Source organism: Plecotus auritus (assembly GCF_963455305.1).
Source record: "Plecotus auritus genome assembly, chromosome: X".
In the NCBI taxonomy this organism is placed as follows: domain Eukaryota; kingdom Metazoa; phylum Chordata; class Mammalia; order Chiroptera; family Vespertilionidae; genus Plecotus; species Plecotus auritus.
In genome coordinates, this window is record NC_137784.1 from 139,879,858 (window position 1) to 139,906,356 (window position 26,499).

Consider the following 26,499-nt stretch of genomic DNA (forward strand, 5'->3'; position numbering starts at 1 on the left):
CTTCTGGCCCTGGCAATGGTGAAGGGCTGTGACCAGAATCTTGTGGGTTGGGGCACAGGCCAGGCCCCCCCGCCCCCCCACTGAGCTGGTAGTTACCATGTACAGACACTGAATGCCATCACCGCCACCCACCTCAGCCCCTTCTCTATCTTTGTATATGCTCCTGTGTCTGTGCGGGCCACAAACGATGCTGGGACATGAGAAAGAGACAGGCAAGCTGTGGACTTTTCAGCTTTTATTATAAAAAGAACTTGATCCTAGCCCAGTTTTCCAACAAGTCACCAACTCAAAGTCTGACTTGGTCAGGGCCCGTCTGGCTGGGGAGTGGGCTGGTGGACAGGCGCAGAGCCCTGCTCACAACAGCAGACATTTCATTCTTCCCGTCCCGGGCTGGTAGGAGCAGATGTAGAAGTAGCTCTCACAGGTCCTCACTGGGCTTCGTTAAAGCGGGTCACCATTGTCTTGTGCAATGTCTCCTTGTAGGACTCGGTGGAGGTGACCCCGTAGGAGCTGCCTCGGGCACCCAAACCGGAGCCCCGCACCCGTGTCTGGGCCTGTGTGAGGAAGGCAGACTGTGTCAGGGCACAGGGCCTGCTGGTGCCAGATTGCTTACTGTCATCCACGGGGGGGCGGGGGCTGGGGGGCAGGGGGGGCTGCAGCAGAGAGAAATGGGAGCATGGGGGATGGGATCACAGGAGACTCACCTCAATGGGTGTCACAATGCCCTGCTTCTTGCGACCCAGGCCACTGCCCTCTTTCCAGCCCATGGCTTGGAGCATGCGACTGCCGATGTTGTCACTGCCCAGACCATCCCGCGTGGGCTGCTCAAAGTCTCTGCAGGGGACAGTAGTACAGTGTGAGTGACTGGCCTGCTGGCCCCAGGCCCCCCACCTGGCCCTGGGCACTCACACGGAGGCGGCAGACATGCCACCGTACTTCCTCCTCTTAGGCTCTGGCGGCTCAGGGATGCCATACTTCTCTCTGCGTTCGGCGGCCCGGTCCCGGTACTTCATTTGCTGAAAGTTTGTGTGTGTGAGAGAAGGGGGCAGCTGGTCACTACTGGCAGGATATATGGGCATCGATGGGGGGGGGGGTGTCCCCATGAGGGGGATCCAGGTTAAGGCAGGCAGTACATTGTGGGTGTGAGCAGCCGGCATGGGGGGATCGGGAGAAAGCTTCACAGGGAGAGGATGCCAGATACCTGATGGCAGCCAGGCTGTTCGCAGCTAAGAACTTGAGCACCAGCTGCCCGAGGGGATGGACATGGCAAGGGACAGTGGGGACGGAGTCTAGGAGTGGATCACACCTCACCTCCATGTCATTCTTCTCAAGTGCTTCTAGTTCATTTTCTGACAGGTGCGCTCGCCGGTGAATCTCAAGGTTTTGCTACAAGAGGACAGGAGGAGTGAAGCGGCCGGGCCGGGCCGGGCCGGGGCCGGGGCCGGGGCCGGACCCAGGTGTCCCTGCCACACCTCCCTCTGTCACCTTGTGGAGCCCGGAGAGCTGCTGGTGCCGGATGAGCGCCTCCTTGCTGGGGAACTGGCGCCGGCAGAGCAGGCAGGCCAGCTTCTGCCAGTCTGTGAGCTTCTCTTCCCGCTCCGGGCCCCCTCGCTCCTGCTCCTCCTCACTGTCACTCTCCCCGCTGTAGGCTGCCACCAACCCTCGGGGTGGGCTCTGTGGAAGGACGGGAGGGCACGGGAGGGCACGGGAGGTCAGGCCTGGCAAGCTCAGAGGCACCTGACCCCTCTTTCTGGCCTGGGCACTCACTGGGCGGTCGTCGCTGGCCAGTTTCGGGAGGTCCATGCTGGTGTGCTGCCTCTCAGCGAGTGCTCCCTGAGGTGGAAGGACGCCAAGTTCAGGGACGCCACGGGGACCGGCAGGATGATAAGGTGGGGTGAGGGGTGTGGGTGGGCGGCCACAACATACCTTCTTCTCCAGGATGGCGTAGCCGGCATCTGCGGTGGCTGACTCCCGCCTCTCATCGTCCCGCAGGGAGCTGATAGGCTGGAAGCTATTTTTGAAGTTTTCTTTCTGCTTGTTGAGACTGCGGGCCCAGCGCTCCATGTCCTTGGCGATCTAGGGGTGAGGCACAGAAACCCAGCTCCACTCACTGCCCACTGACCCTGCAGCAGCCCGCCCCACCCTGCCCTGCCCCTCAAGCAGGTGCGACGGGCAGTGGTGAAAGCTCCCATTTCTCTGTCACACTGTCATCTCAAGCCCCTCTCCAGCCGTGCCCCCATTCTCCTGGCAGATACCCGCATTATTACGTTCCCTGTGTTTTTTCATTTCACCATTCTAAAATGCACAGGATGGCTTTCTCTTGTCTGTGATTTTTTTAAAAAATATATATTTTATTGATTTTTTGCAGAGAGGAAGAGAGAGGGATAGAGAGTTAGAAACATCAATGAGCGAGAAACATCGATCAGCTGCCTCCTGCACGCCCCCTACTGGGGATGTGCCCGCAACCAAGGTACGTGCCCTTGACCGGAATCGAACTTGGGACCTTTCAGTCCGCAGGCCGACGCTCTATCCACTGAGCCAAACCGGTTAGGGCACTTGTCTGTAATTTTTATTTACATCTGATCTTTTGCCCCATCCCATATTATATTGTTTCCCCCGCCCCACACACACAATACCATTTTTAGAACTGGCCAGATCGCCATTTCTTGCTTTTAAGGGCTGCACTCAGACTGTCATACTCTCCCTGTACACATGGACAGTGAGGTTCCCGCCAACGGCTCATACACAGAACACCGCTGTGGCTGGTTCCTGCCCACCCCCTGCTGGGCCTGAGTTCTCTGGACCGTATCTACATGCAGACAAGGACACCCCCGTACTGCGAGTGGGGTGAGCCCAAAGGTGTATGCAGGCCCACACCGGCCTACACTCCCACCAGCAGTGTGAGGGTTCCCCCTGGGGGACAGGAAAGCTGACCTCAGGGAGGTGTGAGGCCCTGTCCCGTACTGAGCAGACTGCCCTGCCTCAAGGTCACATAGCAAAGAACAGAGCTAGACCAGGGCCTGGTATCCCCTGAGCACGATTCCTGCCCACGTACGCATGCTCCCTCAGCAGCGGGGGTAACGGGACGGAAACGTAGTCATTGGAAGACATGAACAGCCAGCAGTGACTGCTGGACCTGGGTGCTCACCTGCTGGGCCGTCTTGGTCTTGTGCTTCTCCTTCTTCTCTTTGCCCTCCTTGGAGGGCGCCCCTGTCTCCTTATGCCCGTCGGCTGACTGCTCCAGGGCAGGAACATAGGTCCGCCTTTCCCCATCCCAGTACAGGTACTGCTGGCTCTGAGCATTGTAGTAATACTGGGGGGGGGGGGGGAGGGGGCATGAGGGAGGAACTCAAGAAGGGAAATGCAGCCCCCACCCGCTCGCTCCCTGAGCCGCCCCATCACCTGGGAGTTGGGATCATAGTAGAGGCCAGTCTGAGGATCGTAGTAGTAGCCGGATGTCTCATCGTACTGGTAGGTGGAGACGTCAGGAACAGCTGGGGATGAAAAGGGGGTCAAACCCCGCCCTGCCTTGTTAAGAACTCCCCACCACCCACGCACAGGCCGGGCTACTCACGGTACTGGCTGTAGGACTCCTGGGCAGTGGGGCTGGTGGCTGGTGGCAGGGCAGAGCTGGGATGGGTGGGGCTCTGGAGCTCAGATTTGAGCACAGCAGGTGACATGATGGTGTATGACTGCTCATGGGGCCAGACAGGGGAACAGGGCTCAGTGTCTGCTCATGCCCGTGGCGCCCACCCCCTCGGGGTCTCCCTCCAGCTCCCTCACCTGGCTGTTGGCAGCAGCGCTCTGGCTGCCACTGGCCTCGGCCGCCGACTGCTGGTAGATGCCAGGGGTGGCACCAGCTGGGGCGCGGGAGAACGCCTGCAGCGACACAGAGTCTGCTCCAGGCTCTAGGGAGGCCTCGGCACCTGGGAAGAGGGACAGGGAGGGACGCGCCTGTGAATGGTGGGGCCCAGGACCCCATGCCTGCCGGCCCCCACGTAGGGATTGAGGAGGGACGCTGGGGCTCACCTGCTCCAGCTGGGTCCCCTTTGGTTCCAGTCATGCCAGGGCCCTTGGCGCTCTTGAGGTAGCCATGGGCATAGAGGGAGGACTCTGTGCCCTGGCTGCCGCCATAGCCCTCATCCTGTTGATAGTAGCTGTAGTCGACCGATGATTCCTCAGGGGTGGCCCAGGCACCCTCCCCACCCTGGGAGGCCTGAGGGGCAGGTGGGAGGGGCTCATTAGCACAGGAGAGAGGATACAGTGGGGGGAGGGGGGGTTAACCTGCTAAGAAGCGCTGCCCACAGCTGAGGCTAGTGTCTGCCGACAGAAAGCATGCGGCCCTCAAGACAAGTGAGGTGAGAGGGCTGCGAGGCACAGCGGAACGGGGAGGCAGCAAAAACAAGACAGGAACAAAGGTGCATGCCAAACGCTCCCGGGGCTGGCGCTGGTACGTCTGTTGTGTGGTGCGTGTGCTGGGGCATCAGACCAAGAGAAGTGTCATCCTCCCCTTCTTTAGGCTCGGCTCCCAATTTTGGTTTAGCCCCTTATCAATTCCTTTTTAGCAAAGAAGTTGGAATCGTTCAGGACGACCCAATAACCGCCACACAGGAGAGAAAAGCAGCCACAGCGGCATGGAAAATGGAAGCCTGGGAGGTGATGAGGAGGGAGGGAGGCTTTAGAGCCCACGGCAGCCACTGTGAGAGGGTTTTGGGTCCACGGAAAACCAAAATAGCAAGCCAGCCCCTCCTGTTCGCAGAGAGGGTGCGAGAGGGTCGCGGTGGCCATCTATCCAGGTGCCGGGGCGGAGAAGAGTCTTTGAGTACCTGTGAGATGGCCCACTGGGCCGCAGCAATGGCAGTGCTGGCCACAGAGGCAGCATTGATGCGGCTGCCTTCGTTGGAGGCCATGTCCCTGGGGAGGATGTCAGACACTGGGAGTGAGATGGGGGCCCCCAGCTGGGGGACAAGCTGGGAAGGGACACAGGTGGGACCCTGACCTCTTAGAACCCTTTGCAAACTCAACGTTGATGGTCTTGCCATCGATGGTGAGCGGCGGGTGCAGGGCCTGCAGGATCTGTAGCAGCTGAGCTGCCTCCTAGGGGAAGGAGGGGAAGCAGGGGCAGAAGGGTCAGGCCCGGGGAAGTCCCCGGCTCCATTGCCCCATTGCCAGCCATGGGGCCGCGGTGGGGGCTGGGGTCAGGGTCCCCCCTCCCCACCCGGGGGCCGGGACCCTGGCTGCCCGGCCCCCCCTGTGCCGCCCTCACCACGATGGTGGAGAGCTGGATGAAGGCGAAGCCGCGGTTCAGTTGCGTCTGCTTGTCCTTGATGACTCGGACATTGGAGGAGGATAGCACTGCGTAGGGTGCCAGGGCCCCCAGGATGGAGTCCATGGTGCTGTGTGGGTTCAGGTTGCGCAAAATGATGGCTGCGAGAAGGGGCCCAGCATTAGGGGGCGCCCTGGATTCTCTGCTCCAGCCCTCCCCTTCGCTGGCTCCCGCTGCACCCTCTCCTCTGGCCTCCACATTTTTGCACCTGCTGCTTCCTCTCACTTCTTCCTCCTGGACAAACTACACCTGTCAGTTCCAAGTCCCAGCTCAGTCGCTCACCTGCCGAGAACTTCCCAGCACCCCCCCAGAGTCGAGTCGAGTCCAGCCGCTCCTCCCCTGCTCTCCCTCCATCACCTGCCTACCTCCCCACCAGCTGGACATCCCTGGGAGAACTCAGTCCTGGCCAGCATCTCTCTGGCCTTGGAGAGCCCAGCGCAGACGCCCAAGGGCAGGGAGGAAGAAGGAACAAACAACTGACTCACTGTCGTTGGCGTTCTCGGAGCTTGGCTCTGAGCCCTGGGACAGGGACTGGGAGGCCAGCACGCCCTGGGCCTGGTAAGGCTGCGGCAAGGGGAGCAGGCCCTGGCTCAGCTCCCGTCCACCCAGCGGCAGCGTCTGCTGATCCAGCCTGGCACCCAGGGGCAGCTTCTGCTCTGCCTCTGTCAGGGGAGGCAGAAGATGGGGTAGTGACGAAGGCGAGGTTCCGAGGCTGGCCACCCTCTGCCCTCTCCCACCAGCGTCCTGGGAGCGGGGAGGTGTGAGGGCCTCACCTGACTTGGGCACACCACATTTGAAGCACTTCTCACGGCGTTTGAAGTTCTGGACGCCACACTGTGAGGCACAGGCCAGGCCGTCAGAGGCGGGGGGGCGGGGCGGGGAGGTTTCCCGTTATGCCCTCCAAACCTGGATCCATAGGCCCCCCCCCAGGGAACCCTGGCCCGCCCCGGGGAAGGGAGGCTCCAGAATCAGGGGGCAGAGGGCTTTGGCTGTCATTCTCAGGCCTGTGAATCTCCTCCCCTTTACACGGTCTCAAATCTGTCCCTGGCGCCAGCCCAGCTCAGGAATCGACAACTTTACCACCCAGGACACGGCTGCCTCCTCCGAGGGACCAACTCCCAGGACCGTCCCCTGCACTGTCCCGTTAGTAGGTTCCTCTTCCCCGAACTTGCTTCCCTGGTCAGAAACCTCTGACGTTTCTCTCCCTAAAAGCCAGGAGTCCCTCTCTTGCCAGATTCTCGGAGCTTGGCTCTGAGAGGTGACATGATGGTGTATGACTGCTCATGGGGCCAGACAGGAGAACAGGGCTCTCCCCAGCCCTTCTTTATCTCAAGGACTAGGTTGGATCCTGCTGCTCCCGAGAAATCTGCCTCTGGAGACCCCCGCCCGCCAGCTGCCACACTTCTCTGCTCCAAGGTCAGGTACTGAGCACCGCTCTTGTGCCAGGCTCTGCCCTGCACGCCCAGGATGTGGCCTCTGCCGTCAGGGCCTACCAACAGCACAGAGGGGCAGGTGAGGGCGTGGGGCCAGTCACCCAACAGGGGCCTGGGGAAGGCAGTGGGCCCTGAGGGGCACCGCTCACTCGGTTTGGGCAGGTCAGCAGGGATGTCTGATCTGAGGAGACCCAGAAGTCTGGTTTGGTGTGGGTTTGCTGGGAAACCAGAGGTTTGCTGTAGCTGTTGAAGGAGGGCGAGGAGACAGGCAAAAGCCGAGGCTGGGGAGGAAAGGTGATGCTAGGTTATGGAGGATGGTGCCACTGAAGCTCAGAGTTATGGGGGTTTTAAGCAGGGAAGGTCAGGGGCGGTTCAGGTGAGAAGGTGGGAAAGACGCCAGCACACCAGAGAGGGGCCATGGTGACTGTCGGGGGGAGGGGAGGACTGGCCTGTGCAGTGGGAATGGCAGGGAGGGCATTTCTTTCTTTTTTTTTAATCCTCACCTGAGGATATTTTTCCATTGATTTTTAGGGAGAGTGGGAGAGAGGGAGAGACAGAGAAATACCGATGTGAGAGAGACACATCATTTGGTTGCCTCCCGCATGCGCCCTGGCCAGGGACGGGGTGGGGAGGAACCTGCAACCGAGGTACGTGCCCTTGACCGGGATCAAACCCAGGACCCTTTAGTCTGCAGGTCAACGCTCTAGCCACTGAGCCAAACCAGCCAGGGAGGGAGGGTATTTCTATAATGGCAGTGACAGGACCCGATGACCAACAAGATGTGGGGGGTGAAAAGAGGAAAGGAGAGAATTCCCTGGTCTCGAGGAGTGTCTGAAAACATAAGGGGAGATGGAGTTCCATTGCTGCTTTGTCCCTATCTCTCTGGAGACAGCAGACACCTGCCTTCTGGCATTATTATTATTTTTTAACACAAAAGCCCCAACCCCATTCCTAGGCGGAATTCATCTCGAGGCGAGGGCCGGGGACTCCCCAAGCTTTCGGCCCGCCCCTTCGATCTCAGGACTGCCACCCAGCTGCGGGGGGTGGGGCTATAGCTTAGGGCTGCTTGTGAGGCTGGCCCCGGGGGAGACCTGCGCCCAGGGCCCCTGTAATCAGGAGCAAGTCATGGCTCAGGGCTCACCCACAGTGCCACCTCTCTGGAACCTCAGCTTCCTCTTTGGGACTAGAACTTCAAAAGCCTACAGCCTGAGCCCTCAGTCTCAGGTGGCCATGGCTCTGTCACCGTGGCCTTTAAGGTCAGGTCACCTGACACAGACTCTCCAGCACCCTGTGCCTTCCTTCAGAATAACGGCTGACGTCAAACGGTGCTACCTGCGGGCCAGCTGCTGTTCCAAGTGTGACCTTCTCATCACCACATTTTAATCCTCCCAAGCACCTTTGGGGACCGGTGTCATTACTATTTGCATGCTAGAGATGGGAAAGTGAGGTAGAGAGAGGGAAAGGGCCGTGATCAGAATCCAGGTGGAGCCAGGAGAGTCTCACTCCAGCCAGTCTGGTCTGAGGTCCACATCTTACACATCATGTTAGGCCTCCACTATCACTAGTTCATCATTTACGTAAGTATTTGTTGACCATCTACTGGGACTTCCAGCAAGATCACGCTTCATGAGGGCAGAGCCTGGCACCCAGGAAAAGCTCAGTACACACGGGTGGGTGGGTGAGTGGCAAGGAACTGTGGCCACTTAGCTGAGCCAGCCCTCAGAGGTCCCAGGGGGACAGAGATGTTGCCACCACGGCTGCGGCCGTTTCAGTCCGTGGCCGCCGCTGCCCACCGCCCCTGTACCTTGTTACACAGCCAGTCCTCATTGATCTTGGGCTTGGGGTCGCTGTAGTGCATGGACACCTTCTGGCCCAGGATGTTGAGCGAGTGCTGCAGGAAGAAGCAGAGCCGAGTGAGGCCCAGGCAGCAGTGCCCCAGCACCGCTTCAGCACAGGAGAAGAGAGTGAGCGAGCCCTTCAGCTGGATGGATGAGGGACAGGGAACGGAGGGAGGTCGGAGAACTGACGAGGGAAGAAGGAAGGGAAGGAGGGAGGGAAAGCGCCACAGCCCTGGGGCGCAGCTGTTTGCTGCCTTTGCAGGGCACGCGCGCACGCACACGTGAACACAAGCCAACCGGGCACACGGGGCTCGGCGGAGCGACGCTTGCCTGACAGTGGGGGAACCCCCACTCGGCCCTGACACTGCCAGGCCACACTCGGGGCCAGCACTACACAGGCTACACTTGGGATGAGGGGGGGCGGGAAGGGAGGGAGAGGAGGGGGGGAGAGAAAGAGAGAGAGAGAGAGAGAGTACACGCGCACTAGTGCTGGAGAAGGGGAGAAAGAAAGAGCCATATTGAGAAGATGGAAGTTCCTGCTGGGAGGCTGTCTCCCTGAGGCTGGCTGGGTCCGGCACTAGCCTAGGGACCGGCATGTAGCCTAGGGACCGGCAGAGATGGTCCCAGGGGCGGCCCTGCGGAGCCCTCTTCCAACACACCTGCTCCCCCCGCCCCGCCCCGATGCTTCCCGCCAGTGTCAGTGCCGCACACCACAGAGCCAGGCTCTGGGTGGGCAAGCAGATCCTTGGGTCTCTCAAGGTCCCAAAGCCGCTGGGGGAGCAGCCCGTGCCACACTGGGAGAGCAGGCTCCCTTCCATTCAGGCAGCGGGGCTCCTTGCTGGGAGGGTAGGCCCGCCCCCCAGCAGAGGGCTGGTGGGGACCCCTGTGCGGGTAGGTGCAGTGGGAGGAAATGGGGCCGCAGGTGAGTCCTGGTGAATAAAACGAACACACTTGACTGGTACTTTACATCAACAGAGCAATGCTGGCCTCTTGTGTGGGAACCAAAGGGCTGAACTCACTTGTGGGGAGAGCTGGTGAAATGGGACTTGCTAATGACTGTGCCAACAGCTACGTTCCCCCGTGGCTGGATCCAGCCATGCCTGAGAGGGGAACAAAGTACTGGCGCTGCCTAACCCGGGGGCAGGACAGTCCCCCCGGGAGTGGCAACCTTGGTGGAAGACCCTTCCTTCTAGCCTTTTCTCTGAAAGCTCTGCCCGGAGAGGTGGAGGGGCAGAGCTAGTGCCTGGCAGGGGAGGGGCAGGTGGTGACTGTGGGCTCTTGATGGGCTGCCCAGTGGGTAGCGAGAGATGGAAAGAGGAGATATCGAGGGTCAGGAAGGGGGAGAGAGAGGGGACGGGGGGATGGGACACAGGGCCACAGGGCAGGGAACTGTGTCCATAAGAATCAGGCGATGGGGAGCGCTCGATTACAAAGTAGTATTTGTTTGGGGAGGGGGTTCAAGTGCGGCAAAGCAACCTGATTGGCTTCCATCCATCGTGTAGCGTCCTGCAAGTGACTAAACTCGACGAAGGCGAAGCCCCGGCTCTGACCTGGAGACAGCATTCAGATACAGACGCAGTGGGTTAGTCAACAGCTTTGGACACACGGCGTTCCCGGGGGCGGGACCCGAGGGGAGAGGATGGGGGCAGAGAGGGAAGGGGGAGAGGAGAAAGGAAGAAAGGAAGAGAAAGAAACAATCAGAGAGAAAGACCATGGGGTGGGAGGCCAGGTAGATGACTGAGAGGAGCAGGAGAGAGGAGAGGAGGCGGGAGGAAAACAGCCAGAGAGAGGTGGGTGGGTGGGTGGGAAAAGATACACACACGCCAGCTGGGAAGAAAGACAGAGATGGGGCTCAGGCCAGCCCGGGGTGACAGAGACGGAGAGAAGGAGCCGGGAGGGAAAGGGTATGAGTAGAGATCTGTCTCCAGAGAAGGAAGGAGGGCAGATGGGCAGGCTGCTGGCTCCACAGGGGCCAGAATAAATAACAGAAGGGCAGGGCCCAGCACGAGGCCAGGGGAGCCCGGGAGGGGCCCTGTAATCGGTGTTTAATCAAAGGAGCAAAAGGAAAGCTGGGCCGAGCTGCTCGGTGAGGCTAGGAAGGATCCAGGCCCATCAGGGACCTGGAGGGTTAGGGAGATAATGTCACCGCAGCCTTGCCCCAGTGCATGGCAGGTGGGCCTCACGACGGAGCCACCTCACGGCCCAGTGGGAAGAGTACAGCCGCCCACAGCCCAGGTCCTCCTAGACAGCAGGAGAACGGGGGCCGGGATCGGCCAGGCAGACCTTGAAGAATCAGTGGGTGTCTGGGAGACGTGCCCAGGGCCAGAGGGGGCTGCACCTGGGGCACGACCGTGGGCAGAGACCACAATCTTAATAGCATGTGGCTGGGCCGGGGTGAAGTAGAGCAAGACCTGCATGCTACCAAGAGAGGCTCCGGGCCTGGCCAGGGCTAGGGAAGGGACCCGGGGCTTGAGGCTGCGGGAAGCAGCTCTACCTTCAGAGGTGTACACAGGGCGGGCTGAGATGTGGCGGGGCTTGGGGGTGCATGCTTTATCTCCAAAAGAAGAATTGTTAGGATGCACGGGAGGGTGGAATGATATAATGATTGATTGATTGATTGATAGATAGAGAGATAGATAGAGAGAGAGATAGATATAGAGAGATAGAGAGATAGATAGATAGAGAGAGAGAGAGAGAGAGAGAGAGAGAGAGAGAGAGATATGAAGGCATGGGGAGGAGAGAGACTGAGATGGAGAGTAAAGCCCAGGCAGAGTGAGGCCCCACTGTGCCTGCCTTGGGGAGCCTGGGTCAGAGATCCTGTAGAGACAGTTCCCCCCAAAACCCCCTACTACCCTCAGGCCACCTCCAAGCAGCCTGCAAGAGGGAGGGAGGGGACAGGTGGGGCCAGAAGTTCTGGCTGCTCCTTGGGGCGAGCCCTGGGGTGAGAGCCGTCCCCTGCCTCCCCTCTTGGGTTACGTGGGTGGGGCCATGCCAGACCCCCTTTCTGGTCAGAGGCTGTTACCCAGAAAAATGTGGGGGGGAGAGTGAGGGCAGGGAAAGGAGAAGAACGGAGAGGGCAAGGGGTATATTGGGAGGCGGTTACCATCGCGGATACTCAGAGTCCCGGAGAGGAGGTTCCCCGGAGCCTGGCCCTGGCCCTGCCCCTGGGGAGCGCCCAGCTCAGCTCAGAGCTGCACCTCCTCCCCAGCAGCCCCTCAAAAGAGACTGCTGGCCAGAGCTGTGAGGAGAGCGGGATGAAGGGGAGAGAACAAGAGGGGGACCCCAAGCTGCCCATTCCCAGCTGTGGTAGGAAGGCAGGGGAGGGGGGGTGCGGAGGAGGCAGAGGCAGGAGGAGACTTGTGGCGGAGGCTGGCCAGCAGAAGGGGGAGGCACTGGAACGAAAGCTCACCTGAGGATTTGTTCCTCATCAGCCGGACCTCGCGCGCTTGGATGCCATGGGACTGCAGCTGGCCACGGATCTGTAAGGGGACATACAGATGGGGGCCGGCTCAGCACAGGGGGGCTGCTGGGTAGCTGAGGCCAGCTGGAGGCCTCCAGGCCCCGAGGGGCCATCGGTGATGCACACACACCGTCTCCTCTCTCTCTCAGGGCTTTCCCCCAAGTGACCAGAGCCCCAGACCCACAGCGGTACCCAGTCTCAGCGTTCGGCCCCGGACTTGGGAAGAGTCAGATGAAGGGCGGGCCTGGCGCAAGGTGAAGCATGGCAGCATGAGGAGCCTTGGGGCAGAGAACAACAGGAGAGCAAGCGAGCCTGGCCACGGGGCATGGTGGGCGGGGGCAGCCTGACAAGAGGCTTGGTGCAGCCACAAAGCGAGGAAAGCTGGGATGCGATGCTGGCCCTTGGCAAAGGGGCTGCCCTCGGCTTGCAGCCAGAGACCCCATGACACACATACGAAACGAGGAAGGACTGGGGTCTGAGCGAGCTCCAAGCCATGCTTGCTCCTAGAACCCGAGCGGAGCAACACTTGGGGCAGAGACAAAGAGGTGTGGTTTGGGTGAAGTAAGCCAGAGGGAAGCCGCAGAGGCAGTTCGGGATCTGGCCCAGGTGAGGCAGGGTCTCTAGGCCAGCGGTGGCTCTCGCAGAAGCCTGGGAGTGTGTGCTGGGCATTCTCAGGCAGCAGCCTTAACGCCTCTGGGCCTCGGTTCCCTTATCAGGTAAAACAACAGAAAGGAGATTAAACACACACACACACACACACACACGCACACACGCACACACGCGCGTGCACACCCATGCACATGTATGCACACACACACGCACACACAGGAGGATGAAAAAGGACATACACAGGAGATTATCAGGAGCACAAACACTCAGGAAGGGCTCAGGAAACAGCAAGAATTAGGGCTCTGGGGCCCCCCTGCTCGGTTTCAGACCCCAACTCTGCCCTGCCACTCACGGGCTGGGACTTGGGACAAGTCACTTCACGGCTGGGGGCCTGGCTTCCTCATCCAGAGAATGGAAATACAAGGAGTACCTTCTCCGAGGGGTGGCTGAGGATTAAGTCAGGCGTGGTGTATGGCCCACTCTGAGAAATCCTCAGGAGAGGTCAGCACTCAGTACTGTCTGACCAGGAAGGGGGCAGGCGGGTCAGACTGGAGGGCGGCTGGCAGATCTCAGAGAGCTGAGCAGAGAATTCACAGGGAAGGGAGGTGGCAGGGAGGAGGAAGAGAACCAAGGAGGCTATGCCAGTGGCCCTCTCGGGCTTGACTGGGGCTCCTTAGGGGAAGTCTACAGGAGAAGGACCAGGAGAGAAGGAAGATGGAAGGGAACACCACAACGGAAAACAGTATGGAGAGACTGTGAGCAGCGCAGGAAGGAAGGCAAAGAAAAACCCAAGGCTTGTCTGGCTGGAGTGGCTCAGTTGGTTGGAGCACCATCCCGTGCATGGTTCAATTCCCGTCAGGGCACACACCCAGGTTGTGGGTTCGCTCCCCAGTTGGGGCATTTACGGAAGGCAACTGATCAATGTTTCTCTCTTTCTCTCCCCCTTCCTCTAAGCATTCTTTCTCCTCCCTCTGTCTGTCTCTGTCTCTCTCTCCCTTCCTCTAAGCATGAGGATTAAAAAAAAAAAAAAAAAAACAAAGAAAAAAACCCCAAGGCTTTGTGGCCAGGCCAGTAAGGGGATCTGATGCAGGTGACAAAAGAGGGCAGGGGGAGGGGTGAGAATCAAATCCCACGGGGACCCTTTCCACCGGCATCACCTCTACCACCAGCAATATCCGGCATTTGGCCTGGCATTGGGTCTGGCGAACGTCTGGCCCTTAACCAACGTATGCAGAATGGATGAAGGACCGGGGGCATGTGCAGGAGGAAGGCTCTGATCCCTCCCGCATCCAATCTACCCGCCACTCCGCTCCTCCTTCCAGACCAGGAGACAAGGCCTGCCCGGGGACAGGTCGGTGCGGGGAGCCGGGAGCCGGTGGGGAGAAGGGAGAAAAGGTGCTGAGGGCAGGGTGAGGGAGAAGTTGAGGGCCCTGCAGGAAACCCAGCCTGGCCTCCTGCTCTGCCGCCTGCCGGGGGCCACGGGGGGCACGTACGTCATCCTCAGTGGCTGCCTGTGGCAGCATCCTCAGCATGACGATGTTACTGGCCTTCTCCTCCTCCTCCTCCTCCTCCTCCTCCTCCTCATCCTCCCCTTGCTCCGTGCGATAGTCCTGGTCCCGATAGTCGCCGTCTCGGGGGAAGCCTGGCGGGCCAGTGGGGCTGTGCCTGTGCCGCCGCCGCCGCCTACGCTGAGTCTCGGAGCCCGGGGAGGCCTCGTAGGAATCCTGGCCAACAGAATGAGATGACAGACACCAGACGCGTAGTCAGTCTGGGGCGGGCCTGGGGGCTGGCCCCTGGCTCTCTGAGGCAGGCAGGCTCTGAAAGCCAGGGCTGGGCGGGCTCCGGCTAAAGGCTTGGGGCAGGCAGGGGGTTGGCCCTGTGCTGCAACCCTCCTGGGGTTAGCCATTCTCCCCGTGACGTGATGACTCTGTGGGCTGCCTTGGAGGGGAGAGGGGAGAAGCCGGGGGCTCTGCTGGTGGCTGGGGGGGGGGGGGGGAACACCCACAGACTGGTGGCCAGACACTGCTTACATCTCCTTGGGAAGAGGTGGTCCGAGGTTGGCCCACTAGCCCCGCCCTCTGTTTCTCCCTGCGCCTCCCCAGGCAGCTCAGCTAGCACTGTGCACAACGGTTCCTTGTGCCACAGAAGGCCGTGCACGGCTTGTGATTCCCAGCCTGGGCCTGGGCCCTGCAGCCAAATTGTGGGTCTAGGTAGGCACAGCTTGAGATCTTGGTCAGAGCCAAGCAAACGGGCAAGGGCCACAGCACGCCTCCTGGTCCCTGATCCTCCGCCTGACCAGCCCGTCACCACCGGGATCCCTCCTAATAGGGTGTGGTGCTGGCTCCTTGGGTGCCGCCCAACCCATCCTTCCAGGACTGAGCAGGCCAGGCTGGGGCCCACCCCTCCCGGCCTCGGGAGGGCCAGATGATTCAGTGCTCCACTCCTATCCTTCTCACCCCAGCTGCCTTCCCCAACTGGGAAAGCTGGACTGCTTACCACAGGGGTCTCTGCATTAGACACCCCGCCCCCCAACCCCAGAGGAAGGCCAATGGCCCACACTCTGCCCTTCCGGGGCTGAGGCTGCAAAAGCATCCTTCCCACCCGCTGAGTAAGAGAGTTGCCTGCTGGCTTAGACCAGCGCCCTGGCTGCCCCTCACACGGGGTTTCCCTAAGGCAAGGCTCCCTGATGGGGAGCATCGTGCCTTCCTACTAAGGCTAGGGCTGACTACCAACATGGAGCACAGAGGACAGGCCTCGGGAGGGCCTTCCCTTCTGTCTAGGGGCTCTCGCAGCACCGGGAATGCCCACGGCTGGCCTCTCAGAGATGCTCTGCGTGGTGAGAACCACCAGTTTCCCCGGAGCCTCGTACTGGCTGGGAGCAGGCAGGCACGGCTTGCAAACCGTGGGCCCAAGCTGAGTCCTGGGGAAGAGGGAGAGAGGTGGTGGCGAGGGGCCCCCAGAAGTACAGAGCCAAGCAAATGGAAGTCAGGGAGCCCCAACTCGGGAGAGGAGCCCCCCGAGGGGGAGTGGGGACAGACCCTTCAGGTGAGGCAAAGCCACTGAGCACAGTCCAAAGGCATGGGAGCGGAAAGCTACCTGCAGCCAGACCGAGGCCCTGCAGGAGCCACCCCCTGCCCCCCACCTGGCCAGGCCGGCCCTGCCGCCCTCACCTCTGCACTCTGCTCCTCGGAGGAGTCGTCATAGTCGTGCTTGCCCTCCTGGCTGCCATACTCGCGGGGGTACGAGCGGTAGTCCATGTCTCGGTAGTCATGGTCCCGGCTGCGGTTCTCCCCACTGTCGTCCTGGGAACGGTCGGCGGCTCCATAGCGGCCCGTCCTATCCCCACGACCACCCCTGGGGGAAGGCAAGCGGGCGGGGTTACAGGGCAGTCCTTTCTGAAACGTGGGAGAGGTGAGGCTGAGCCCCACCCACTCACTCCTTTTAGACCCTCAGCCCCACGCCCCAACAGGGGTCCCTCAATCCAGACCCCGTGGGGCGAGCAGGCTGGCACCTCTCTCACAAACACGATCCACTCCTCGCCTTCCCTCCCTCGCCTCTCCCGTCCATGCCGTCTTCCTTCCCTGGGCTGCGGGTGTGGGCTCCTGACCTCCACCCGGGACTCCAGCCCAGTTCACTCTCTACACCCCAAACGTGAGTGAGTGCTCTCCAAGGCAAAGCCAACTGAGCCCAGTCCTATCCCTCCCTTCAGTGTCTTCCTCTTACTCTCAGGATAAAACACCAAAATGCTCACCAAGGTCCTACAAGGTCTGCAGGGTCCTGCAGGCCCAGGTCCCAGCCACCCCCCCCCCCGCCTCTCTCTGCCTCACTGTGCATTTTGCACCCTGCCTGTGTCTCAGTCACCTTGCCAGCACTAGCAGCTGTTTCGACTAAACTCCCACTGCAATAACTGTAAAGTAATTATCGCAAAGTTGACTTCATGTGCATTTCTTCCATGACTTAAAAAAGTACTGGACTGGCCCAGCCAGCGTGGCTCAGTGGTTGACGTCGACCTACAAACCAGGAGGTCACGGTTCAATTCCCGGTCAGGGTACATGCCTGGGTTGCAGGCTCGATCCCCAGTGGGGGAGTGTGCAGGAGGCAGCCGATCAATGATTCTCTCTCATCATTGCTGTTTCTCTCTCTCACTCCCCCTCTGAAACCAATAAAAATATATTAACAGCCCTGACCGGTTTGGCTCAGTGGATAGAGCGTCGGCCTGAGGACTGAAGGGTCCTGGGTTCGATTCCGGTCAAGGGCATGTACCCGGGTTGCAGGCACATCCCCAGTGGGAGGTGTGCAGGAGGCAGCTGATCGATGTTTCTCTCTCATCAATGTTTCTAACTATCTATCCTCTCCCTTCCTCTCTGTAAGAAATCAATAAAATATATTAAAAATATATATATTAACAAAACAACAACTAACAAGGAAAAACAGACACCATATACACTACCACTAGCAGAGCCCAATCCCGGTCAGGAACAACACTAGCATGTCTATTACTAACGCTGTTCTAAGGTACTAGCTAAAACAACTAAACAAAGGAATGAAGAAAAGAGATTAAAAGCTGGAAAGGAGGAGGTAAAATCACCAGTACTTGTCAATGATATGAGGATATGACTGCAAAGTCTAAGAGAATTAACTGAAAAATGATTACAAAGCAGTAAGGATGCTAGATACAAAATTAATATGCAGAAATAAATACCCTGCCTATATTCAGGGTGCCACTGTTTAGAAAACAGGAAGATCCCAAGCATAACTGCATCACGAAGATTAACTAATGGACACGTGCAAGACCTTATAACTGACTATACGTCACTCATATAAACCAGGATACATTTAAAGTGGGTCAGTAATAGCCCTAGCTGGTTTGCCTCAGTGGATAGAGCATTGGCCTGTGGACTGAAAGATCCGAGGTTCAATTCCAGTCAAGGGCACATGCCTGGGTTGCAGTCTCGATCCCCACTAGGGGGCGTGCAGGAGGCAGCCAATCAATGAGTCTCTCCCATTATTGATGTTTCTATCTCTTTCTCCCTTCCTCTCTGCAATCAATAAAAAAAATATATAAAAGATCTTTAAAAAATAAAATGGGTCAATAATTGATGGATTTTTTAAATCCTCACCCGAGAACATGCTTAGAGAGGAGAGGGGGAGAGAGAGAAACATTGATGTGAGAGAAACATGCTCTGACCAGTGATCGGACCCACAACCTTTCAGGACACAGGACAATGCTCAACCAACTGAGTCACTCTGGCCGGGCTGAAATGGGTCAATGATATAGATGGAAAACATGAAACATTAAAAGTAGAAGAAAACATGGGATAAATTCCTTGATAAGCTTGAAATGGGGAAAACTATGACACAAATCCAACAGCCATGGAAGAAAAGATAACTAAATCTGACTTCATGAAAATAAAACATGTCTGCTTGGAAAGAAACAAAAACCATCATAAGCCAAGTCAAGACAAACAATAAACTGGGGAAAATACCAAAAAAAAAAAAAAAAAAAAAAAAAAAAGCCGAAACCGGTTTGGCTCAGTGGATAGAGCGTCGGCCTGCGGACTGAAGGGTCCTGGGTTCGATTCCGGTCAAGGGCATGTACCTTGGTTGTGGGCACATCCCCAGTGGGAGGTGTGCAGGAGGCAGCTGATCGATGTTTCTCTCTCATCGATGTTTCTAACTCTATCCCTCTCCCTTCCTCTCTGTGAAATATCAATAAAATATATTTAAAAAAAAAAAAAGGAAAAAGGAAAGGAACAGAATTCACAGTAAAGAAATATAAACAATTTATATTTGAAAAGATGCTCTATCTCAATCATATGAAAGATGAAAATTAAAATTACACTGGATATACCATTTAAAAAATAAACATTTAAATTTTAGTTTTGTGTGTTTTTCTAAATCATTTCTATTGTGGTAACATATACAGAAGAAAAATGTACAATTTTAATCATTGTAAGTGTTCAATTCAACGGCACAGCCAAAACCGGTTTGGCTCAGTGGATAGAGCGTTGGCCTGGGGACTGAAGGGTCCCGGGTTCGATTCCGGTCAAGGGCATGTACCTTGGTTGCGGGCACATCCCCAGTGGGAGGTGTGCAGGAGGCAGCTGATCGATGTTTCTCTCTCATCGATGTTTCTAACTCTCTATCCCTCTTCCTTCCTTTCTGTAAAAAATCAATAAAATATATTTAAAAAAAAAATTCAGCCGAAACCGGTTTGGCTCAGTGGATAGAGCGTCGGCCTGCGGACTGAAGGGTCCCGGGTTCGATTCCGGTCAAGGGCATGTACCTTGGTTGCGGGCACATCCCCGGTGGGGGGTGTGCAGGAGGCAGCTGATCGATGTTTCTCTCTCATCGATGTTTCTGGCTCTCTATCCCTCTCCCTTCCTCTCTGTAAAATATCAATAAAATATATTTAAAAAAAAAAAAATTCAACGGCACAAAGTGCATCATAACCCTGTACAATCTTCACCACTATTTCCAGAACCTCTTCATCATCCCAAACAGAAACTCCGTGCTCATTGAACAATAATTCTCTGCACAACCTCTATTCTACTTTCTATCTCTATTAATTTGCCTGTGCTAGGTACCTCTTTTAAGTAGAATCACATATGTCCCTTTGTGTTTGACTTATTCCACTTAGCATGTTTTCAAGGTTGATCCATGGTGTAGAATGTATCAGAATTTCATTCCTTTCTATGGCTGAATATGTATGTATGTATGTATGTATGTATGTATGTATGGTATATACCACATTAAATTTTTGAAACCCTCACTGAGTCCTGGCCGGTCACTCAGTGGTTAGAGTGTTGGCCAGCAGACCGAAGGGGCGTGAGTCTGATTCCCAGTCAAGGGCATGTACCTTGTTTGCAGGCTCGGTCCCCGCTGGCCCAGTCAGGGCGAGTGTGGGAGGCAGCCAGTCGATGTGTCTCTCTCACATCGATGCTTCCTTCTCTCTCTCTCTCGACCCCTCACTCCCTCCCTTCCACACTCTCTAAAGATCAATAGAAAAAAATCCTCACCCGAGGATATGTATCTTTAAAAATTGATTTGAGAGAGAGGAAGGGGCAGAGAGAGAGAGAGAGAGAGAGAGAGAGAGAGAGAGAGAGAGAGAGATGGATGTGAGAAACATTGGTCAGTTTCTTTTAGTACGTGGTCTGACTGGGGATCGAACCCAAAACCTGGGTATGTGCCCTGACCAGGAATTAAACCCGCCACCTTCTGGTGTACGGGACAATGCTTCAACCAACCAAGCCACACCAGCCAGGGCTGGTATATAGTTTGTTTATCCATTCATCTGTTAATGGACACCTGCATTGTTTCCACCTACCGGTTGTTTGGGTAATGGTGAATAATGCTGCTACGAACACGGGTGTACAAGTATCTGCCCGAGTCGCTGCTCCCAATTCTTTTGGTATATATCCAAGAGTGGAATTGCTGGATCACATGGTAACTCTCTAATTTTTTGAGGAACTGCCAAACTGTGTTCCACAGCGGCTGCACCAGTTTACATTCCCACCAGAAACACACAAAGGTTCCAATTTCTCCACATCCTCACCAACACGTCATTCTCCATCTTTTCATGTGCTTATTGGTCGTTTGTATATCTTCTTTGGAGAAATGTCTATGCAAGTGTGTTGTCTATTTTTGAATTGGGTTTTCTGTTGCTGTAGTAGGAGCTCTTTATATATTCTAGATGTTAATCCCTTATCAGATATGTAACTCGGAAATATGTTCTGATTTTATGTGGATTGTCTTTTCACTTTTCTGAATAGTATCCTTTGATATATGCAAGTTACTAATCTTGATGAAGTCAAACTTATTTTGAAATAATTTTAGATTTACAGAAAGCTCAAAGATAACAGAATTCTAGTATACCCTTCACCCAGCTTCCTCTAACGTTAACAGAAGTTAACTAAGCTATACACTATATTAGGATTTCACCAGTATTTCCACTACTATCCTCTTTCTGTTCTGTTCCAAGATCAAATCAAGACTACCATATTCCATTTAGTCATTATGGCCCCCTCTGGTCTGTTAAAGTTTCTTGGTCTTTCCTTGTGTTTTTTTTCTGTTGTTGTTTTTATGATCTTGACAGTTTTGAACAGTACTGGTTAGGTATGTAGAATGTACCTCAACTTGGGTTTGTCTGATTTGTGATTAGACTTGAAGTGATGGAGAGTTTTGGGGAGAAGAAAACAGTAGATATGAGCTGCCCTTCTGATCACATAGTACCAGGGTGCACATGTTATCAACATGTCTTATCACTGGTGATGATGACCTTGATCACTTGGTTGTGTGGTGGGATCTGTCAGGTTTCTCTGCTGTAAAGTTTCTCTTTATCCCTTTCTACTCTCTATTCTTTAGAAGCAAGTCTCTAAGACCAGCCCATCCTCAAGAGAAGGGGGATTAAGTTCTACCTCCTAGAGTGAAGAGTATCTATATATATATTACTTGGAATTCTTTTGTAAGAAAGGTTTAAGATAGAACGCTTTTAACTTAACAGATCTTCAAAAGTCCAAATGTCTGTCAGCAAACTGTTGGCAAGGCTGTATGGAGAATAGGAACTCTAATATTGCTGGTAGGAGTGAAAATGGAACAATCCCTATGGAGGATTTGGCAATAGCTGGCAAAACTAAAAATCTATATACTCTCTGACCACCAGTTTTCCTGGGAATTTAATGGACTGATATGCTTGCACACATATAGAAACATTATTCACTGCAGCACTGCTTATAACAGCAAGGGCCAAGAAACAACTCAGCAGGGTCAGGAAAATTCTGTTTAAAATAAAGGCAAACCAGGGAGAGAGGAGCCCCATCAAACATTAAGACATATTGTAGGACAACAAAGGTGGGACAATTGAAACACAAATGAACAGATCAGTGATACCAAAGAGTCCACAGTACAAATACAACATATGGAAATTTAGAATAAGGGGGGAGGGGAGAGGGATGGATTAGTCAATAAATACTAGTTGTGATAACTGGTCCAGGAATTGGCAAACTACAGCCCCTGGGCCAAATCCAGTCACCTACATAAAGTTTACATATTGTCTGTGGCTGATTTCAGGTGCATAGCTGTGACAAAGACCATATGGTCTACAATGCCAAAAATATTTGCTATGTGGTCCTTCACAGAAAAATTCTGACCTTTAAGAAAATAAAGTTATTTATCTACTTCACTTCTTACACCAACTAAATTCTACATGGATAAAAAATTTAAATCCTTGAATAGAAACCATAAAACAATTAGAAAGAAAAAAAATGATCACCTTAAAAATTGGAAAAGGCTTTCTAAGCAAGACAAAACCCAGAAGTCATAAAAAAGAAAACATAAAATCTGGCTTCATAAACATTTAAAAATATCTAGAGTGTAAAAAATACCATAAACATGTGATAAAGCAAGTATGGTAAAATGTTAATGAGAGAATCCAGTGGATGGGTATAGAGAGAATCCAGTGGATGGGTTCACTGTAAAATTCTTTCAACTTTGCTGTATGCTTGAAATTTCACAACATAATCCTGAAAATAAACACACACACACACCTATAAAGCTAAAAGATAATTAACAAATGAGGAAAATAAAATGTCTCCAGACATTTTGGTTGGTTTCCAATTTTTTAAAAATATATTTTATTGATTTTTTTACAGAGAGGAAGGGAGAGAGATGGAGAGTTAGAAACATCGACGAGAGAGAAACATTGATCAGCTGCCTCCTGCACACTCCCCACTGTGGATGTGCCCGCAACCAAGGTACATGCCCTTGACTGGAATCGAACCTGGGACCGTGAGTCCACAGGCCGACGCTCTATCCACTGAGCCAAACCGGTTAGGGCTGGTTTCCAATTTTTGATAATTGTTCATTCATCCTATCTAATAAAAGAGTAATATGCAAATTGACCATGCGTCTGCTACACCCACAAGCCACGACCACCAGCCAATCAGGAGTGATTATGCAAATTAACCAACCAAGATGGTGCGGCCACAGAGCTGCAGCAAGCAGAAGGCCTGGGTTTCCCCAGCAATGGAGGAAGCCAAGCTCCCGCAGCCCTGGCCTGCTTTGGCCTCTGCTACAAAGTTTCAATTATAGAAGATACATAAATCCCAACAAAAATGGCTGCAGCCACGAAGTGAGCAGGAGGATTGGCTCCGCTCAAGGCTACAAAGTTTCAATTATAGAAGATACATAAATCCCAACAGAAATGGCTGCGGCCACAGAGCAAGCAGAAGTCTTGGCTCCGCTCCAGGCTACAAAGTTTCAATTATAGAAGATAAATAAAACCCAGATACCAGGGCCTACACTTGGGTCGCCGGGGGGCATGGCCGGCCTGCAAACCACCACAGACCCCTCACCCAGGCCGCCCCACGCCCCAAGGGAACCCCCACCCTGATCCGGGACACCCTTTAGGGCAAACCAGCTGGCCCCCACCCATGCACCAGGCCTCTATCCTATCTAATAAAAGAGTAATATGCAGATTGACCATCACTCCAACACACAAGATGGCTGCCCCCATGAGGTCAAAGATCCTTCCCCCATGTGGACACAAGATGGCCGCCACAAGATGGCCAGCAGGGGATGGCAGTTGGGAGGGACCAGACCTGCAAGGGAAGGCAGTTGGGGGCGATCAAGCCTGCAGGGGAGGGCAGTTAAGGGTGACCAGGCTGGCAGAGGAGGGAAGTTGGGGGCAACCCAGGCCTGCAGGGGAGAGCAGTTGGGGGTGACCAGGCCTGCAGGGGAGGGCAGCTAGGGGTGACTAGGCCTGCAGGGGAGGGCAGTTAGGAGTGACCAGGCCTGCAGGGGAGGGCAGTTAGGGGCAATCAGGCTGACAGGGGAGTGGTTAGGGGGTGATCAGGCTGGCAGGCAGAAGCGGTTAGGGGCAATCAGGAAAGCAAGCAGGCAAGCAGTTGGGAGCCAGCAGTCCTGGATTGTAAGAGGGATGTCTGACTGCCCGTTTAGGCCCGATCCAGGTAGGATCGGGCCTAAACGGGCAGTCAGACATCCCTCTAGGGGTCCGAATTTGGAGAGGGTGCAGGCTGAGCTGAGGGACACACACCCCCTGTGCACAAATTTTGTGCACTGGGCCTCTAGTTTAACAAATATTAACATAACATTTGCTATGTGTCAGGCACTGTTCTAGGTGCTACAGATACTACTGTGAATGAAATGAAGTTCCTGTCCTTGTGAGCTCAGCTTGGAACCCAAATTGTTTCTTTATGATAAATGGCTCAGCATGAAGTGGCTGGTATGAGTATTCTTAAGGTTTTTTATATGAACAATGCTTTTTCATATTTGCTTACTATAGGTATCCCTCAATATTTGAACTCTAGTCATCAGAATTTAAGAATTGAACAGATTTAAATAAATGTTTAGGTTAAATCCTAACGCTCTGACATTGAGAATATAAACCAAATAAATTTGGATATTAAACTCTTACTTTCTCTAATTCAGGAAGAGAATAGCCCTGGCTGGTGTGGCTCAGTTGGCCAAGTGCTGTCCCATGCACTGAGAGGTCGCAGGGCACATGATCCCCAGTAGGTGGCATGCAGGAGGCAGCCGATCCATGTTTCTTTCTCTCAAATTTAAAAAAGGCCACCATTAATAAAATATGTAAAAATCAGGAAGGGAATAGATTTAGATAGTAAGGGATACTTTTCATTGGCCACAGAGCACTTTGATTAAACACTGTTGAAAGGCAGACCCTGTTCATAGGCCATTTCTAGGAAGCTGGACTAAATCATAATATATGAGGACTTCCACAAAATGAGTATATTTCTAGAAAACATAAAATTCCAAAATTGGTAGAAATAGACAAAATAATAAAATACTCAGGCCCTTTTATTTTATTTTTAAAAAATACTTTGATTTCAGAGAGTATGGGAGAGGGTAGAGAGATAGAAACATTAATGATGAGAGAGAATCATGGATCAGCTGCCTCCTGCACACCCCCAACTGGGGATTGAGCCTGCAACCTGGCCAAGTGCCCTGACCGGGAATCAAACTGTGACTTCCTGGTTCATAGGTCAACACTCAACCTCTGAGCCACACTGGCCAGGCACAGGCCCTTTTAAAGGTGAGTTTTACAAAGCTTTCAAGGGACAGATAATCTACATATATAAAGAGCCAGGGGCCATTGCATCCAAGACAACCGAATGGACGACCGAACAGGCTGAGTGGTGCGACAAGGCCAGCAGGGGGATTAGTAAGGGACAACCAAACAACTGAACACCCGGCTGCATGGGGCGACCAGGCCAGCAGGGGTGTTAGTGAGGGATGACCAAACAACTGAGAAGCAGGCTGCGTGGGGCGACCAAGCCGGCAGGGGGGGCATTTGGGGGCAACCAGGCTGGCAGGGGGGGTAGTTAGGGGCAACCAGACCGGCAGAGGGGGGCCGCTGGGGGCGACCAGGCTGACAGAGGGGGTGGTAAGGGGCAACCAGGCCGGCAGAGGGGGGCTGTTGGGAGCAACCAGGCTGGTGGGGGGGGGCAGTTAGTGGCGATCAGATTGGCAGGCAGAGGCAGTTAGGGGTGATCAGGCTGGCAGGGTGGCCAGTTAGGGGCAATCAGGCAGGTGAGCAGTTAGTGGTCCTGGATTGTAAGAGGGATGTCTGACTGCTGGTTTAGGCCTGATCCCACAGGATCGGGCCTAAACCGGCAGTTGGACATCCCCTGAGGGGTCCCGGATTGGAGCGGATGCAGGCTGGGCTGAGGGGACCTCCCCCATGCACGAATTACGTGCACCGGGCCTCTAGTTCTTATATAAATTTCTTCAAAAAAGAGAAATAGCAAAAGTTGCCCAATTCATGTAATGAGGTTGCTTTGTTTCAATGCAACATAAACAGAAAAGGATATTATAGGACCACTTCACTGATGGACACAGAAGCAAATATCCTAAATACAGTATCTAATAAAATGTGTTTAAAAATATTTAAACAGCCTATCTAATAGAGTAACATGCAAATTAACCATCATCCTGCTACACCCACAAGCCACACCCACCAGCCAATCAGGAGCGAGTATGCAAATTAACCCAACCAAGATGGCTGCGGCCATGGAACGAGCAGGAGGCGTGGGTTTCTCCGGCAATGGAGGAAGCCAAGCTTTCCACACACCCTGGCAGCCCAGGCCTCCACTCAAGGCTACAAAGTTTCATTATAGAAGATATAAATAAACCCCAACAGAAATGGCGGCAGCCACGGAGCAAGCAGGAGGCTTCGGTTTCTCCAGCAATGGAGGAATCCAAGCTCCCGCAGCCCTGGCTGGCCCTGGCCTCCACTTAAGGCTACAAAGTTTCAATTATAGAAGATACATAAATCCAAACAAAAATGGCTGCAGCCTCGGAGCAAGCAGGAGGCTTGGCTCCACTCAAGGCTACAAAGTTTCAATTATAGAAGATAAAACCCAGATACCAGGGCCTCTGCTTGGGTTGCCAGGGGGCGTGGCCAGCCTGCAAACCACCACAGGCCCCTCGCCCAGGCCACCCCACGCCCCAAGGGAACCCCCACCCTGATCCAGGACACCCTTCAGGGCAAACCAGCTGGCCCCCACCCATGCACCAGGCCTCTATCCTATCTAATAAAAGAATAATATGCAAATTGACCATCACTCCAACACACAAGATGGCCAGCAGGGGAGAGCAGTTGGGAGGGACCAGGCCTGCAAGGGAGGGCAGTTGTGGGCGATCAGGCCAGTAGGGGAGGGCAGTTGGGAGGGACCAGGCCTGCAAGGGAGGGCAATTGGGGGCGATTAAGCCTGCAGAGGAGGGCAGTTAGGGGTGATCAGGTTGGCAGAGGAGGTAAGTTGGGGGCGACGGGCCTGCAGGGAAGGGCAGTTGTGG

General features: G+C 54.7%; 1 protein-coding gene across 5 annotated transcripts in view; it reads right to left on the reverse strand.

Annotated features, from left to right (window-relative positions):
* Positions 1-222: 222 nt before the first annotated feature.
* The window catches only part of RBM10 (RNA binding motif protein 10), a 34,842-nt gene continuing 8,565 nt past the window's right edge, over positions 223-26,499 (reverse strand). For 2 of the 5 annotated variants that reach the window (XM_080653540.1, XM_080653543.1), the window contains exons 3-25: positions 15,837-16,020; positions 14,160-14,390; positions 12,007-12,076; positions 10,074-10,147; positions 8,564-8,650; positions 6,909-7,040; positions 6,100-6,160; positions 5,812-5,988; positions 5,270-5,427; positions 5,000-5,097; positions 4,827-4,914; positions 4,030-4,216; positions 3,784-3,926; positions 3,575-3,692; positions 3,403-3,494; positions 3,149-3,313; positions 1,927-2,076; positions 1,768-1,833; positions 1,486-1,674; positions 1,312-1,386; positions 910-1,016; positions 705-834; positions 223-554 (exon numbers count right to left, since the gene is read on the reverse strand). In XM_080653540.1, the coding sequence (XP_080509666.1) occupies positions 429-554; positions 705-834; positions 910-1,016; positions 1,312-1,386; positions 1,486-1,674; positions 1,768-1,833; positions 1,927-2,076; positions 3,149-3,313; positions 3,403-3,494; positions 3,575-3,692; positions 3,784-3,926; positions 4,030-4,216; positions 4,827-4,914; positions 5,000-5,097; positions 5,270-5,427; positions 5,812-5,988; positions 6,100-6,160; positions 6,909-7,040; positions 8,564-8,650; positions 10,074-10,147; positions 12,007-12,076; positions 14,160-14,390; positions 15,837-16,020 (2,908 nt within the window). In that variant the 3' untranslated portion in view covers positions 223-428. Of the gene's footprint in view, positions 555-704; positions 835-909; positions 1,017-1,311; positions 1,387-1,485; positions 1,675-1,767; positions 1,834-1,926; positions 2,077-3,148; positions 3,314-3,402; positions 3,495-3,574; positions 3,693-3,783; positions 3,927-4,029; positions 4,217-4,826; positions 4,915-4,999; positions 5,098-5,266; positions 5,428-5,811; positions 5,989-6,099; positions 6,161-6,908; positions 7,041-8,091; positions 8,188-8,563; positions 8,651-10,073; positions 10,148-12,006; positions 12,077-14,159; positions 14,391-15,836; positions 16,021-26,499 lie in introns of all 5 variants that reach the window. The other 3 variants (XM_080653539.1, XM_080653541.1, XM_080653542.1) reach the window with 3 other exon arrangements.